Genomic DNA, 18,471 nt, shown 5'->3' on the forward strand with positions numbered 1-18,471 from the left:
TTATTACCTACAAATAGGTCCATACCATTTAACCACACTTTAAAAGTGAACAGCAATATAAAGACTCAAGTCAGTCATTGCAAACAGGGAAAAAAAAAAAATCCAGTTCAATTAACTAAACATCAGGCACATAATCGCCAAGTGTCAGTGCAAGCGTAAGATCATAGCCATAACTAAAGTGTCCAACACTGTCCTCTAGAAAGAACACAAGACATGCCTCCGAATTCATTCCAGGTATTTTATTAGACACTTATTGTAAATCAGAGACAACAATGGGGCCAATTGTCGCTTTCCCTTCTGAAACAAGGCCTTGGAGAGAGAGAGAGAGGAGGGGAAGAGTTTAGGCACTTATGGTTGCTTTGTACACAGAGGGTGGGGAAAGGTAAAAAAAAACAAAAAAACAAACCTTCACCCAAATCAGACAGTGCACGCCCTTTCCGGCTGAAGCCACATGTTGAGTCACAGCACATGCACATCTGGTCATTGTCATCTGCAGAAAGCCATCTATAAAAAGGGCAAAGAAACCGTTACTCATTCTGATTACATCTTATCTGCTGGCCACTTATTCCATTTGGACATACCCATTGGCAAAAGAGCAAGCCTTGTTCTCTGGACTTATGGGGGTTGAAGCAATAACTGCCCTCAAAGAACATGTGATGTATACCTACAAAAAGGTTTTTAAAGTCAAATACATGGGACAAATATTCAGTTTTTACAGAGACAGCACGATTACATACCAAACCATTATTTGCTTGCTGCAATCTGAAAGACTCCAAGCGAAAGTGTAGTTTGTCATTCTGAACTCGGCGCACAAAACTAGAAGTAGATCCTGTAAGCTTTGCATCAACCAGGCACCTGAGGCAAAACAAACACTTAGGTTCTCGTCACACATGGGAGTTCAATGAGCTACTCCTTACTAACCCATGGTTCTCAATAAAGGAATATCTTGGAGCAGCAGTCACATCAGGGACTGCAGTAGCCACACAACCATCTACAAAGATCCGCAGAGGAACATGGTTGTACTGCCTCACAGAAGCTTCAAGATTCAGGAATTGCCCCAAGTAGTACTGATTGGATGGCCTCTCAAACATCCAGTCATCTGCAAGGGAGCCAAAGAGAAGACAATGGTCAGTGACATTTCAGAGCCAGTTTTACAAAGTGCATTTATGGGTTTAAAATAAATAAATATAAAAACCAGTCATGAGCTTTAGGGAGAACATTAAAACTTCCTCTGCGACTTTTGTAGCAGCAAAGGGAACCCAATTGGGCCTCAAAACACTACTGCTAACATTGTGCAACCTAAACAGGAATAAAACGAGGTTCAGTAACATGTATTGAAGCATTTTTATTAGCCATTTTTATTTAATTCATTCAATAATTAATTTACCTTGAATAGTGGCACTCAATTTGAACAGCTGCTGCATCAGATCTTACAATGGGAGTTCCTACTAAAACCTCAGGGGTGTACAGGAGGGTGAATTTATACACAAGCTCATTACCAGTCATCTGGAATCAGAACATTAAGAACTAGTTTATGCAGTAACCCAGCTTTTACCCTCAATTACAATAGTTAACAAGACCCATAAGTAGCCATTACCATCAGAGAGCTGCCACATGCCTGGAGCTCATACTCAAAGATAAGGACTTGAGCTCCTGGATCCTCTCCAACAGCTGCACAACCTCCTAAAGTGAGGAATGAAGGATTTACCAGTTGACCAGTCCCAAAGAAATCCTTCTTAACTTCCACATACACAGAGCGCTCCCCACATTGTACTGCAATACTCTGAGCAGGGGTAGGTACATGCAACACAAAAGGCACATCTGGCTGTTGGGGTTCTTCTGGAACTACAGGAAAGTGCCAGGTCAAAGGTGCCAAAGGAGTCTCCATTAGCTGTTTAGATTGACTACTTCCAGGTTCTTGAAGCTTCCATGGATTTAACCCAGCAGGGCTCATCACAGGTCTCAGCGACCCCTGTGAAGCTTGGTCAACTTGCTGAGAACTTAAAACTGGTGATTGTTGTTGTTGGAATCTTAATGGATCCTGGCCTTGTTGAAATCCTGACCATTGTGCTAAACACAAGCCAACTGCAGAAAGCAGCAACAATCCAACACTGATGAAATCCATTAATCCCATTATCATTAAACCTTGAGAACCACAGAATATCTGTAGTGCTCCTACTGTGCCTTTTTATAGAACAGGAAATTGCAGTGGCACCACCCCCTTTTGACAAGCTTAATGGTTCTCCAGACTTGTTGCATTAATCACTTCTTCTGACACAAAGGCTGCATCCGAAACTGCATACTCACTGAGTAGGTGCTTAATTTCAATAAGTGCTTAGTTAACACTCTGAGGTCTGACGGTATCGCCGGCGATACCACCGTGTTTTTTTTCTTATCAGTGTGAAAGAGACTCAAAATACTCCGTCAATGTTGCACATACAATTAAGAGTTATACACCATTTTAATCTGTGGAATATCTTCTTTCATTTGTGTACACTCAGAGTAAAAACAGAATTTTGTGCTTTTTGTAAAATAAAGAAAACTAACATGATGCGTGATTTCTCCTCTCCCTCTGAACGAACTCCAATCTGATAGTTCTCAGAAAATGAACTGTAACTTAGTGAATACTAATGACAAAAAAATTACACTTATGTCTAAAAAAACGTTAAGATGTCAGGTTTTAAATCATGTAAGTCAAATCGAAAACAAACCTTCTTTGTTTATGTAATCTGTATGAAAAGAGAGCCATGTCAGAAATCCGTGATTCAGCTCATTATCTGCTAATGCGGCCACGCCCACGGAGCCAGCGCTATTCAGACGCTAATTCAGTCAATACATGCATTTATTATCTCAATCGTGTATTTATTGTCTTGAAAAGTGTTTATCTGGATGTAAAAGTCATGGTTAGCGATCTCTAGAAGACATGCAGTTACTTCCTGTTTACTTGTCTTCTACAGATGAAGTTTAGATGAGTTTTTGTTTCTTTAGCGCCCTCCTGCTGCTGTATGTATTGGAAACTCCATTCATGGAATAGCCTCTTCTTTTAGATGAATTTGTGGACTAAAATGCACAGAGCGCCCTCCGACTTCAAGGATGAATTGAAAACACCAGCGCTCATAGTAATGACAGTGAATATTAAATAAAAATAACTCCTCTGTATAGAAAATTGACATAAGCATATGAGAATCCAATATTTCTCCAAATGTGCATGCTTTTAAACTAAAAGCCTATATTCAGACTCTTTGCATCACAGAAATACATTATATTTTAAAGTATAATATAAAACCATTACTTTATATTGTAATAATATTTTTCTGTATGTTTCATATATCATAATGAGCTTGAGACATCACAGAAGGTTTTTTTTCACAGCCTACCTGACTGAAATGCCTCATTAATATGCAAGTCATTTCAGCTCATTACTATCCAATTCTTTTGTCTTCTCAGGTGAGAATGGCCCATTTTCAGTGGTGATTCACGCCTCCTTGCATACTGTGTTTCTTGGCAAAAAGTGTCTTACAAAAACTAAATCAATATATTGTTAAATATGAAGGAGTAGGCAGCATAATTTTTACATAATTTTGAAGCAAAAACTCTAGTCTACAACCTCCAATACCCTAAAGTCTTATGAACACAGATTTATTATACTTTTTTTGGCCTTATTTCAGTGACTTAAGTTTTTTGTTTTTTCAACAACCACGCATAAATGTTATTCCTTCAAAAACACAAACATGTACATACATGTTCCTCACATATTATTGTAGCCTAGTTTGTGCTGAATACAGTGTAATGACACTTTTTCCATTAATATGTTTATGAACAACTGAAAAAAGCACAAATTTCAGGGCATGTCAAAAGTTCTCCAGGCCCCAAATCAGCCTCAGACTCCAGAGGGTTAAAGAGCGCTAAAAAAAAGGTACTATAGGCCTATAGCCTTATCACGTTAAATATGAATGCGATTCAGACATCGGCTGTGTTCCACTCCAGTTTTAGACACACTTACGAACTTCCCTAAACACTTCCCCTTGGGGGGATCCCCGCCGCCATCTTGAAGTGCGTTCCACAGCATGAAGTGGATGAGGGATGTTTATATGGACAGACCCTCGTCCCCTTGATTTTGACCGAGGGAGCGAGTCTACTACGATGTACACTTCAATTCAGTACAATTCAACTTGATTGTGACGTCACAGCAGATCGTGCTTAACTGAAGTGTATGATATATTAATTATTTTTAGAAATAATCACATAATAGTGTATAATATACCTGTATTAATTATGCTGAGATTTAATCGCATAATACGTGTAGCTACCTTAGTTCACAGTCAAAGTTCATACTATTGATTTTTTTTTTTCTTTCGTTTGTGTAATTTTATTTTTCTCCCACAGCTCATATACCTATAGGACTTAATATATTTTCTCTAACAACTAAAATGCATATAGAATGGTGCATTAAACAAATTTATAAGTACAAAAGGGGTCTAAATAATAAATCAGCCATAGTTAAGTCTAAGTTTAAGAGCTTAGTGCGTTCCGTTTAAACCTTATGCACAAGTTCCGCCAGTGGTGGGCACTCATGCGACGTAAGCAATGACGCACATCCAAGTCCATGAGACAGAGGGAAGTTAGCAAGTTAAGGGCAAAACAATTTGGAGTGGAACGCAGCCATCATCCGCCATGTTGACACAGCAACTTAAAAGATATGAGTCATATTGAGACAGGATTAATTCATCTAAATATCTTGATATTTATTAAACTTGTTCATTTTGTGGTCTTGTTGAAGAAACAGCCGACAATTTATTTTGTGATTGTAGTATAACCAAAAAATTTGTGGTTTAAATTAAATTCTTATAATTTTAACCCTACTAATCTGACCCCCAGTTTTATCTCTAAAGATATTATTTTTTATTACAAAAACCCAAAATCTTGATCTCTTGAATATGTTGTGAATTGTTTTTATTTTAAATACAAATTTTATATGCAAAAACTTTCATAAACAAGCAAAAGTAGCTTAAATCTCCTTTATGTTTTCCTCTTTTTCTTGTTAAATTTAACACTTGTTTCATCCATCAGGCTTATAAATAACAAAAAATACATTTTTTTTATTCATTATGATGAATTATTCAAAGATATTTAACCTTCTGATTGTTTTTTTTTTTTTTTTCTGTGTATATAATCTCATACTATGATGTACGCAAACCCATGATATTTATGTTTGACAGGTGACAGGTGCACTAACACCTGATCAGGTCATCAGTAACTTGTCAACCCTACCTAGTACGGTTTTCCTCAACGTTTGCAATGTTTGAACAAAGGAGGCATCGGGCAGCTGCTCGAAGATCTTGCCTTTGGAGAAGACTGTTGATTTTATACTCTAAAAATGTAAGTGTCACTAAAAATTAAAATGACCCCAGAATGAATTGCATTGTTAGCCCACCCCAACACTTAAAAAATGCTAACCCTTAAAAAATAATGATAAATGCTGACCATGAATACACACTAATAAAATGCAGGTGAATTAAATTAATGAATTAAAGGTGCATTATGTAATATTTTTGCAGTAAAATATCCAAAAACCACTAGGCCAGTGTGATATATTTTGTTCACTTGAGTACTTGAATACTTGTTCCCAACTATTTGTAAATCGTGAGAAAATTTTAACCAAGGCTCCGGGACGTGTGAGGAGTCGCCTGTCAATTGCGTCATACCCGCGTTAACCCTCGGTCTGCCTCAGTTTCTGATTTTATTTTGAAGAAACCATGGAAACACCAAAGACGCTTTACTATATTACACGTTTTAATAGACAAGGGAACAACTGTTTTATAGACAGAAAACTAATTGTTGTTATATAGCTCTACACGTTTAGTCTTATTGTTTAAATCTAATTTTCTTGATTTTTTTTCTTGATGCTTTACCATGCCTCAGAGAAAAACACTATTTTGTAAAGTAGCTAACATAGCATAATCAGATGCAGCTTTATTTTTAGTGACTAATACAGAATTTTCTCCATTATACAATACATTTTAAAATGAATTGCATGCCATTTATCAACACAAGCCATCCAATATTTAATATGATATTCTAAAATCGATCTAGCTTACTGCAGTGTGTCTCTAACAAGTGTCACACGGCAGCCACCGAGCGAACGCTCAGAGTAATGCTATAACATAATTTTCAACACATTCAAATGTATCTAATTTAATTTTAATACTCGTTAAAAAGTGAAACACACTTCAAAAAAGGGGAAGTGCTTAGGGAAGTTCGCGAGTGTATGTCTAAAAGTGGAGTGGAATGCAGCCCTGGTAAGCAGAAGGTTGCTGGTTTGATCTTCGAGGCCTTCATCACCAGTGTGTCCTTGAGTAAGCCACTTTACTCCAGGTTGCTCCAGGGGGGTTGTCCCTGTAATTAGTGCACTTTAAATCGCATTGGATGAAAGCATCTGCCAAATGCATAAATGTAAATGTGATTTTTGTCCTTTATCGTTAGGGTCTCAGGCATAAATGCTCAATATAAATAAGTATAAAGAAATTAAGCTGCTTATTTCTTAAAGTTCACTTTTTCAAGGTACTACTTTAATATAAATGCATACATACATTTCATACAATTTCTATTTGGGGGCATAAAGGGTTAGTTCACCCAAACATATAAATTCAGTTATTATTTACTTGCCTTCACGTTGTTCAATCTCTGTTTTTTTTTTTTTTTTTTTTTTTTCTGAACACAAAAGGTGATTTTGGTCAAGTTTCTGTTCTTCTCTTCAGGTCCTGCTGGTTTCTTTTCATACAATATCAGTCAATGGACTGACTTCCAGAAGCTTCATGACATTATTTGGTGATACTTTTGATGCTTCTGAAAGTCAGGCTCCATTGTATGAACAGAAACCAGCAGAACAAGCTTGACCAAAATCATTTCCATTGGTCTTTTTCTAGATGCTCTCGCTTACTCTTGGCTCACTGAGGATGAAGAGACCACAGCATATATACCACAACAATGTTTTTTTTCTCATCATGCACTAAAGCCTCTCAATGATAATCCACTGCCATATGAGCTCCTGTGCTATTGTGTTTTTACAGACTCTACCAACTGCCAAACAAAAAACACTTACATTTTCTACACTTAAAACAGCTTGAAAAAATGTCCACAGCATGCTATTAAAGGTCCATGAGTTGAAGCCTTTAATATCCCATCACTGTGGCAAAAATGAATTAGGGAAGTTAATGTTATTTTGCATTAGCAGATTAGAAACGTCTTTCATGCTCTCATTCCCATATTAGACCACAGCTAAGCCCGAATAGCTTTCTCTTTGTGCTTAACCTCATAATGTCAAGAGGACCAAACTCACTTTGAATGTGGGGGGACATGTCTTAATAAAAAAGTTTGGAAAAGGAGATGAGGAACATCTCTTGCTGGTTTGATGTAACATTGCTGTGTGTTTGTGTGCTCAAGTTCAGCAGTGTAGTGAACAACAGATGTGATGGCACCAGAGCTTCACAACAGACATTCTTTTGTCCCACTTTAATTAATCAATCACATCACATCACCACATCAGGAAAGGTGGGGATTAGTAATCCCCTACCCAACGAGAAAGAATAAACATTTTCCCAAGTGAACAGACCCTTGTTCTGAGTTTCTGACCTGACGAGGTAAGAACAACAGCACGACCAAGGTGAGACTCTTGCGAAACCTTTCACCGCACGGATCAAGCAGCCAAAGTGCTTCCGCAGAGGACTTTGACTCCTGACCTGCATAACCCAAGTACCTCCAACCTACAGAAGATCCTACGGACTGACCACCATCTGACGTACAGTTCTCTGGATTACACAAAGACCTCCAGCACTCAGTGCAGCTCTGCAGCTGTTGGAAAGCAATCCAGTCTCCCACTGCAAACAGAAGGATACCAGTGGACAACGTTTCCCATTCCCGGACTGATCACCCGACCAAGTGAAACGTAAATATAAGCTAACCAAACCTTTTCCAAAAGCCTTGGCATTAGGTTGTTGCTAAATGAGATTGCTATTTGTGTAGAGACTTTTTCTAGTGTCAGCGTACACAGATAGATACATTAGACACATTATCTGTATTCAGAGTAAATTCTTATTTACTTATTTTTAATACCAGCATCCAGAAAGACCACAATTGACCCCCCCCCTCATAGACTACTAATTACCCATTCATTGCCTCGTCCAATCCGTTGCTCATCTACTTGGCATTCAGTTTTGTTAACATCCATTTGTGTTGTAGTTTGTAGTTTCTGTTTGATTATTGATTCAATATTCTTAGTAGTTTAGTCATTTTTCCTTAGTAGTTTAGTCATTTTCCTTTTCCATTTTCCTCTTGTATATCTTTTTGTTAATAAATTCATTTTATTGCAAACTGTGTCATTCTTGTGTTGATAATCAGAGGCTCTACAACAGGGATGGACAACTCCGGTCCTGGAGGGCCAGTGTCCTGCAGAGTTTATCTCCATCCCTGATAAAAACTCACTTGCCTATAACTTTCTACTAATCATAAAGACCTTGATTAGCTGGTTCAGGTGTGTTTGATTAGGGTTGGAGCTAAACTCTGCTGGACACTGGCCCTCCAGGACCGGAGTTGTCCATCCCTGCTCTACAAGCTCGCCCGAATCTCACTAAATCCTTCAGATTGGTCAGATGATAAACTTCCTCCAATTTATAAAATATTAATTCAGTTAACAATCTTTCATGATTGTTCTTTATTGTCAAGGTGAGAATCCTGACTGGTGCCCCGAAATATTGGAAGGAATCATCTGACTCAAAATTAATATTAATATTTAAGACCAAAATCACTACATTTGTGGTGCCCTCATGTGACGCTAATCCAAAAATCACTACAGCAGTGTCCACATTAACTGTCATCTTTTTTGAATGGTAAGTGTTGCTTGAGCTTTTCAGTTAAACCATATGTTTTGCATGGATTCTAGAAAATTCCATATGCATGGAACACAAGTGTCATTGTGGAAAACTGCTCTTGCTTAATTGAAATAAAAGTATTCAGACTAAGCTACTGTCACATATAGTCCAAAGGAGACACAAGGTTTAATAAATAACTCAGAATAGAATGCCAACATGCAAGACAGTGTGCATAGCACAAAGAACTGAGAACTGAAAAGACTGCATACATGGTATAAAGAAGGTAAAATGACAACCACCTGTGCAAATCAAATCCCCATGACAACTGATAAGTGGCAGGAAAACTAGACAAAGGAAACTAATGAAGACACACTAAAAGTCCATGAAAATTAAACTAAGAGAAAAATAACTGAATGTCTGTGATATCTACCATGTATAACTGTGACCTAATTGGTAAAGTTATAGTATGCGCTACTTTGCTAGCGATATGAAAGTACACACTTTTTAGTGTGTGGTAAATGTTAATTTGATATGGCCCCTTGTCACATGCCAATTTGTCTTTGCATATAAAAGCTACCATTTACTCATTTTATAATTTTGCAGCATTATTACTCACTTCATATGTGAAAAGGTTAGATAACTATAACAGAGGTATTTTACACGTGGAACTTATACCACAACAATCTGTTCCCTTTCGAGAACGGTCTCTCGACATGGCGTCAGAAGCTGGCGCTTTAGGGAGTCCCTTCTCTCCTAATCCTTCCTGAAATCCTATTGCACAACGCCAGTGAAGTTGCAACTCTCACTGGCCAATGCCAGCCAAGACGACGAAAGGGGGTGGTACCCGCCACTATATAATGCGCTGTCCTGGCGGCATAAGCTCAGAATCTTCCTTTTCACGTTCAACGGATTACAACTACGAGACAGCTGTGGAGAAGACGCGAGTAGACGGATTACCCTCTTGGCGTTCCAGCATGTCCAACGCTTCCACGTTGTGTTCGGGGCCCATCGAGGCTCCGGACACCCACGAGTACTGCATTCTGTGCTTGGGACTCGCCCATGTAGAAGCAGCACTTGCCGGGTCGGGCTGCCCGCACTGCAAGGATCTCCCAGTGCGGGTGCTGAGGGCTCAGAGGAGCATCGCCCTTGGTGAGTGTCCTAGGCAACGTCCCACTGCCGCCGTTGAGCCGCTGGTGGGACAGCTGCATATGGGCGGTGACGCGGGAATGAGCTGTGATTCACCACCCTGCCCTCCTGTTTACTTCACCAAAGAGAGTCTTCGACCCGGCCCGGCGCATCGGAGATGGTTTCGTTCGGCACGGCGAGGGATGACGATCTCGACGAATCCATATCCCTAACAGCGTCCGAGAAGGACTGGGCAGACCACCTCCTGGAGGAGCGCTCTGAACCGGAGAGGCAGGTGGCGTTTCTAGACGAGCTCGTCAGGGTTCTTACTAGGGCCGTGAGCGATCTCGGTCTGGAATGGAATTCCCCCGATGAGCCAGCGAAGAGCAAACTGGATTCTTGGTTCCTTCACTTGGGCCACCGAGCTGCCGCTCCAAGGAAGCGAGCCCCTTTCTTTCCAGACCTGCACGAGGAGCCCGTGGTTATACGTGCATTCTGCCAGTCGAGGAATCTATTGCGGCGCACCTGTGCCCCTCGTCAGCTTCCCTGAAAGCAGGCGCTATGTTGCCGTCAAGACCCTGCCGTGTGACCGTGCATATCGCTGAAAAGGCGTACCCCTCCTCAGGTGAAGCAGTTTCAGCACTTCACACGATGGCGGTGCTTCAGGTTTTCCAGGCTCAGCTCCTGATAACCCTGGACAAGGGTGAGGCGGACCCCGAGGCATTTAAGGATCTGCGCGCTGCGATTAATTTTGCCCTGAAGGCAACGAAGAAAACGGCCCAGGCGATTGGACGAAGCATGGGCTTCATGGTTGTGCTCCACCATCATTTGTGGCTGACTCTTACAGAATTAAAGGATGCAGACAGGAAGGCGATGCTCAACGCTCCTTTATCTCCCTCCGGCCTCTTTGGGGACGCTGTGGAAGCGATTGCAGAGCGCTTCTCTAAAGCACAAAAGCGTTCGAGGGTGATGAGTCATTTCCTCCCACGCCGGGTGCCCGCACTGCCTCCAGCACGCAGTAGATCTTCTTCTGCTTCAAACAGGCCGCCGACGCAAGCTACCTCTGATCCCGCCCCTTCGGTGCCGGACCCGGAGCCTGCTGCACGCACCAAAACACCCTGGCAGAGACCGCCAAAGTCACGTCACAGCTTTAAGAAAGGCGGCCACCCCGGGACTGCTCCTAGTTCGTCGGAGCAGAAGCCAAGTTCCTGATGGGAGAGTGCAGAGGAGGAGGGCGCTGAACGATGAACCCGCTGCGAAGCGTCCGAGGTGTTCTCAGGAAGTCCCCTTGGCGGTTGCAGGCGACTACGAAAATGTTTCTGTTGTTTCTGGTCAAAATGTAATAAAGACTGTTACAACCTCACAAAAAGAGCTTTTTTCTCCTCCTCTAGCAACGGCAGCTTCTCGCACTCTATGATCAGGCGAGTTGCTGCAGATACAATCGGGCTCGCAGCTCTCCCGTGTAATCGGCAACGCTCGCGCTCTGTTGTTCAATGTAGGTCCTCCACCGCAGCGGAGCACCCGTGTCAATTCTCACTTACAAGACTCGCCGCCTCTCAAAGCACCCATTCATCAAGAGAGCTGTCAGCGCGCTACCCCAGCATACAGCGGCGTTGTCCAGAATACAGAAGGCGGGGCGTACCATCCTCTGTGCCAATTTGTGAGCGCTTGGCGGGCTGTTCCGGGTATTTCGGATTGGGTGCGGAATGTAATAGAGAACGGCTACACTTTACAGTTTCGGTGCAGACCGCCCCTGTATCAATGGCGTGGTTTTGTCGACAGTGCCGGCTCACAACGAGTCAGTGCTGAGGCAAGAAATTCTCAATCTCCTCGCAAAGCGCGCAGTAGAAGTGGTCCCGCCAAGCGAGAGAGAAAGCGGGTTCTACAGCCGCTATTTTGTCGTTCCAAAGAAATGTGGTGGCCTCCGTCCAATATTGGACCTGAGACCCATCAACCGGGCTTTATTCAAGCGCCTTTCAAAATGACGACACTGAAACAGATCCTCGCACAGATTCGGCCCGAAGATTGTTTTTTTCAGTGGACCTGAAAGATGCATATTTTCATATTCAGATCGCCCCACGTCACAGGCGCTTTCTGAGATTTACGTTTGACGGCACGGCATATCAGTTCACAGTTCTGCCGTTCGGATTAGCCCTGGCTCCTCGCACGTTTTCAAAATGTGTGGATGCAGCGTTTTCCCCCCTGAGAGCGAGTGGAATACGCATACTCAATTATTTGGACGATTGGCTAGTTTTAGCCCATTCAGAGGATGTGCTCAACAGCCACAAACGCACTCTACTGCTTCATTTGGAGAACCTGGGTCTATGCGTAAATACACGTACGTCTAGGTACGTCTAGGTACGTCTAGGTCAGGAGCGTGTTCCAGTTATGGCTGAAAACTCAGGTACCAAGGAGAGCTTGGAGAATGGGCCATGCCCAGCTGGGCGTGGTTACGCGGCGGAAAGTGATCACGACGGACGCTTCGAAGATGGGCTGGGGAGCTCGTTGCAAAGGGCGTTCCGGCGTCGGGCTACTGGACGGAGTCGTAGAAGACGTGGCATATAAATCATATAAGAACACGCATTGTCTTCTGTTCTTTTCACTGTCGCGCTCTCCCCTGGTAGGGGATGCACTGACGATGCCATGGCCGTATGCTCGCCTTTATGCATTTCCCCCGCTGAAGATTTTGTCACAAGTGCTGCACAAGATCAGGGAGGAGAGAGCGTCGGTGCTTCTAATCGCCCCGTACTGGCCGAACAGACCGTGGTTTCCCGATCTACTAGAACTGTTAACGGCTCCCCCGTGGATGATTCCACTGAAACGAGATCTCCTGTCGCAAGCAGGCGGGTCGATTTGGCACCCCAACCCCGAATGGTGGAAACTTCATGTGTGGGTAGTGCAAGGGAGCCGGTAGATCCGAGCGTTCTGTCCCGCCGTGTTATGGACACGATTACAGAGGTGCGAGCCCCTTCTACAAGCCCCTTCTACTGGCATTTAGCTCTTGTGTTCGAAGCGTTGACGCGGCCGCCTTTTGAGCCGCTCATGTCAGTCAGCTTAAAGGAGCTCTCACTTAAAACTGCGCTGCTACTCACCCTCGCTTCAGTAAAATGCATGGTGGATTTGCAAACGCTTTCTATTAAGGCTGATTGCTTGCAGTTTGGGCCAGATGATTGTAACGTCACACTCAAACCAAGGTTGGGCTACGTGCCTAAATCGCTGTCAACGCCGTTCAGAGCACAAGTGATAACTCTTTCGGCTTTCACCCAGGAGTCAGCGGATAACACCCCTCATCAGGAGTGATGCCCAGTGCGAGCTTTGCGAGTTTACATTGACCGTACGGCTCAGTTCAGGCTCTCTGAGCAGCTGTTTGTGTGTTTTGGCGGCAGTACCAAAGGACGTCCTGTTTTTAAGCAGCGGCTATCGCATTGGGTGGTTGATGCGATCGCTTTGGCCTATTCTAACCATGGAATGGAATGTCCTATCGGCGTCAGTGTGCATTCAACGAGGGCGATTGCATCCTCGTGGGCATGGACTAAAGGCGTCACCATCAAAGACATTTGTATGGCGGCGGGCTAATCGTCGCAGAATACCTTCGCCAGGTTTTCGCCAATTTGTGTGTTCTCTAGCCTCACAAGTCATGGCGTTGAGTACAACTCGTATTCTACCTGCAGTTCTCGCCCACTAGCTGAGGCTGGTGGTTTCAACTAGGTCGTATAAGTGAATCTGGGGGCGGGGCCAGTGCCACACCCAGTCTGTGGCTCTCCCCTTCATATCGGCAGATCGAGCAGTATGATGCACAATGTTGCCGCGTACGTTATGCCACCATAAGCAACCTGGAATATGGGACACGGTGCCAGAAATTCGTCCATGTCCTCGCAATGAGCACGGGCTCGCTGATGAATTCTCTCATGTTATACCGATGCTAGCAGCAGCTGATCATTAAGTGTATGTTCTTATTGCTGTGCCCAGCCTGGCCGCCCACATGCTTCATTACCCTGTATGTATCCTGTACATTATTCTTGAATGCATACAATGTTAGATGAGTAACTACGTTATAAGCATTTCATAGGTGTGTACTTGTTGGGGTTATTTTTTATTACTATTCATAGCTCCGCAGTGGCTGAGCTTCCCTTCTTCACTGTTCCCACGGTGTTGTTCTATACAGTCCCCAAAGCGTCGGCTTCTGACGCCATGTCGAGAGACCGTTCTCGAAAGGGAACGTCTCCGGTTACCAAGGTAACCTTGGTTCCCTGAGAGACGGGAACGAGACATGGCATAGACTGTCGTGTTCACCGCTCAGGTCCGCTGTATTCTTGCTCACTCAGAAGATTCTGAGCTTATGCCGCCAGGATGGCGCATTATATAGTGGCAGGTACCGCCCCCTTTCGCCGTCTTGGCTGGCATTGGCCAGTGAGAGTTGCAACTTCACTGGCGTTGCGCATTAGGATTTCAGGAAGGATTAGGAGAGAAGGGAGTCCCCAAAGCGTCAGCTTCTGACGCCATGTCTCGTTCCCATCTCTCAGGTAACCGAGGTTACCTTAGTAACCGGAGATGTTTAATTTTGTGAAAACTAATGATGTTAAACTACAGTATATCTTGTCTTTTGATGCATGCATGCATGCAAGAACCATTAAGTGGACTTCACGGAAAAAAATAAATAAACATGTTTTTGATTGAATGACACCTAGCAGGCAGCTAAAACACTCTAGCAGCCAGCAAGAACACATTATCATTGCCTATTAACCAGTCAGAAGTTAGAAGAATCACTAGGAACTCCTAGTAACCAGTCAAAATACTCTAATAATGAACCAGAACAGCACATCTAAACTTAACTAGGCCTTAACTAGGTCTAATGAGTGTCTAATGAAGTCTAATGGGATAAGCTCTGATCTAATGGAGTCTGATCAGTTCTAATGATATCTGAAGAGGTCTAAAACTAGCCTGATCAGGTCTAATGGGGTCTCATGTGGTTTCATCAAGCCTGACACAGCAACACCGGCTCAACCACTGACAATAGTTTGAGGCAGTACAATTACTGTTTTTTTCTATTCCATTTAGTGAGTTTAATCTGTACAGTATATATCATCACTACTATGCAGCTGTAGCTGCAGTATAGCTGGAAAACAGAATCTGCTTTCTTTTCCATTTTCACTGATTTTTTTCAGGCACTTGTCCCAGAGGAGGTCACTGGGTAACTGGGCTGGTTATTGGCCTGTCCAAACACAGGCCAAGTTAGATGAAGCTGAATGCAGCAAGTCAACAACTGATTTTGCTCCTGCAAACCAGCACCTGACCTCTGAGCCAATACAACTCTCACAGGGGAACTCTTTAATCATGGTTTTCTTTCTACACTCAGTTCAACAGAGATTAGATGACCAAATCAATTAGGAGCTGAACAAGAATGTGATGGCCAGGAAGATAGAACATCAGAAAGAATCCTGGTGAATCACACAGCAGATCAAATGCTGCCGCCCTCTCACAGAGATCTAATGATTGTGTGACAGAGGGGAAAGAAAAATGTAACTAATACAAATGTTCTCCCTAGTAAACCCTGGTCAGAGAATAAGACACCATGGCAAGAAAGGAGAGAAACCAAGGTATGTGTTGAACTAAAGATTTTTGCACAAACTATCCTTCAACAAACACTGAAAAGTCCTGAAAAGTCTGTATCGCACTGGATAAAATTCCACTGAAAAAAAACTCCATGGTCTACTCCAAGAGAGGCTTGCTTATTGTTTTTTATATATATATTTTTAAAAACATTGCCCTGTCCAAGACTGCAATTACAGACCTGTGGCAAAAAGCCATCCCTCCATGCTTTTCATTAGCTTCACTCTCGCCCTCAGTCCCTGCAACTCTAATACACTCACTCGTGGAGACAGGCTTAAGGAAAGCTCTATCTTAGCCTTTGACTGTCATCCCCTTCCCAGCATTGATTGATCTGTCTTTGGGCAAGCCACGTTAGCTGTACATCCAAATCTAAAAGCAAACATTAACAGCTGTCCTCACTGCCTGGCCCCTTTTCAATGTTGTGCGGCGAGATCATTTGTCAACGGAACAGAGTAATAATGTGTTTGCCGGCACAGGGCAAGGTTGCTTCTGCATACTGCATTATAACAGAGAGAGATTGTTCTCCAGAGACAAGCATGAGAATATAAATGATCAGATCCTGATGATGGTGATGGCTCGGTTCATGATTTTCCCTTCTGGGTTTCTCAGGATGCAATCGTGCTGGACATTTGCTCTATTATATAAAGATGTTTCTTCGAAAGAGGGTGCTTTGTTTTTGTGGCATAATAAAGACGCAAAAGAATCATCTTGGCTTTTGTGGAGATGTTAGCCTGAGGCATTTCATGGTACAGGAGATCTTTCACAAGGATCTGATTGAACTTGAGTAATTTGGTCATGCTATTTTCCTTCTATTTCTTTTGCAATTGTGGAGACATTTTTCACTTCACCTCCATTGAATAAACATTTGTGGGACAATGTTGATTACCACAAAAATATTTATTGCTGCTAACTCCTGACAGATACTGCAGTTTGTGTTTTTATATGTGTTAACTCAGTATTACAGGTTTAAAAACTATGGTAACTTTTTGTGTTAGCTAATGCTTTTGTCTTGTATTTTGTTAATGATGAACTAAATCCCATGAAAATCATCTTCCGAAGTCTATTGCGTGCTGCTATTGCAGATATAGATATTCATACATGCATATAGCTGTGGTTGCAGACACATAGTATACTTGCTCTCGAGTGTTGATGGACTGTTCCAATATGGCAGATGGCTTAAATATAACAGCCCATTGAGACGAGTAAGGTAGGCAATTCTTGCAATACCAGAGGCTGTTTCAGGACTGCATTTCTAGAACCACATTTCTAGAACCCTCGTTTTTTGTATGTACTAAATGTCTAACAAAGTGCAGTAAACGTTAAAATTGTTTGCTCTAATGTGTTTATTAGTAGGTTAATAAATGTAAAAAAAAAAAAAAAAAAAAAAATAGATCACAAATACCTGTTTACAATATCAATCCCCATAAATGTACTGTTCCCTTTCGAAAGGGAAGTCGCGCTGTTTCCCCTAGGGGTTGCTATGGGGAATGCCTCTGGCATGCCAGGTGTCTGAAGCATGAGTCTAAACACAACAATGAACTTGGGTGTGTCTCAATCACCTCCTTAGTTCAGTAGTCAGAACACTGATCAGGGAGTCAGCCATTTTAAGAGCTGTCTCAATCGCAGAATCCTTCCAGGGCACTAAAACGTTCGCTCCCTAACAAGTCCCACAATGCATTGTAAAAACATCTCAAAATCCTCTCATCAGAGATCCTCCAGATCTGCGTGTTCCAGACTGCCCGGATCTGCACTGACTTCAGAATCTAAAGATCCTTCCGTCTATGTGTTCCAAAGAATAAGGATCGTCTGCACAGACATCAGAACCTTCAAGGCTTCTTCTTCTACGTGTTCCAGGAAAAGGACCTTCTCTGTGCTCCAGGAGTTCAACGTACACAAATACTTCATGTTCAAGGCTGTGAAACGGACTCCTTTCTTCCCACTGCAACGCTGCCCAGCTCAACAAGTGGAAGACATCATTGCTCGGATTCTGCACAACCAGGCAGATGTAAATATCACTTACCAAACCTCTTTCTAGAGATCTTGGCATTAGTGTATATTGTCAGTATATGATTATCTAATTTGCATCTTGCATAGCTGACAGTCAATAACAAATAATCTCTCTGTTTATTTGTTGAATTCAGAGTATGGTTTACCTTATTTCTTTCTGGAGAAACTACAGTTTATCTTTCCATAAGATTAACTGCCATAGTAACATCCAACTCATTCACTTGCATTTATCAATCTTTATTGCACCTTGTCCATTCTGTAGTTGTTAATTACTTTTGTCTATCCTTCTGTTAATAAAATAAATTTATTATACTTGTGTTGATAATACAGTAAGAGGCTCTACAAGTTAACAATATCTCACAAATCATTCAGATTGCTCAGATGACGAACTTTCTCCAATTTATATAATTGTAATTCAGTCAACAAACTTCCATGGTTGTTCTTTATTGTCAAGGTGAGACTTCTTGGCTGGTGCCACGAAATACTGGAAGGAATCATCTAGCGCAAAAACTAATGTTTAAGACCATAAAACCATTACATTTGTGGTGCCCTTGAGTGAGGCTAATCCAAAACCACTACATTCCTATGAGGAATTTTCTTTCTCGTCTGGCCCTTTTTTTCGAGGGAATTGGGCCAGCCATCTATGTCTCACAGTTCAGGACCTGCTGCAGCTGAGGTGAGTAGGAGACTGAAGTTGTGGAGCTCGCAGATCAAGCTTGCGGATGAATTCAGAGAGTTATGATTATTTCTTATTCATTTATGAAAGCAAGCTGCCGGATGATGATGTGTTATCTCTCTCATCATCTGATCCGGCAGCGAGCATGCTTGCTTGCTTGCCATGATGAGCAAGACGAGGCTGATG

At 42.4% G+C, this 18,471-nt stretch overlaps 1 protein-coding gene across 1 annotated transcript; it reads right to left on the reverse strand.

The window, feature by feature from the left end:
- Positions 1–227: 227 nt before the first annotated feature.
- On the reverse strand, positions 228–2,138 carry LOC137018696 (zona pellucida sperm-binding protein 3-like). Its single transcript, XM_067383403.1, has 8 exons — positions 1,598–2,138; positions 1,388–1,506; positions 1,196–1,299; positions 922–1,099; positions 738–855; positions 582–664; positions 407–504; positions 228–309 (listed from the first exon to the last, which is right to left on the reverse strand). Exons 1-8 carry the CDS (start codon positions 2,132–2,134, stop codon positions 251–253), a joined length of 1,296 nt encoding a protein of 431 aa, XP_067239504.1. The 5' UTR covers positions 2,135–2,138; the 3' UTR covers positions 228–250.
- Positions 2,139–18,471: the final 16,333 nt, after the last annotated feature.

This window comes from Chanodichthys erythropterus, chromosome 4 (genome assembly GCF_024489055.1).
Source record: "Chanodichthys erythropterus isolate Z2021 chromosome 4, ASM2448905v1, whole genome shotgun sequence".
In the NCBI taxonomy this organism is placed as follows: Eukaryota; Metazoa; Chordata; class Actinopteri; order Cypriniformes; family Xenocyprididae; genus Chanodichthys; species Chanodichthys erythropterus.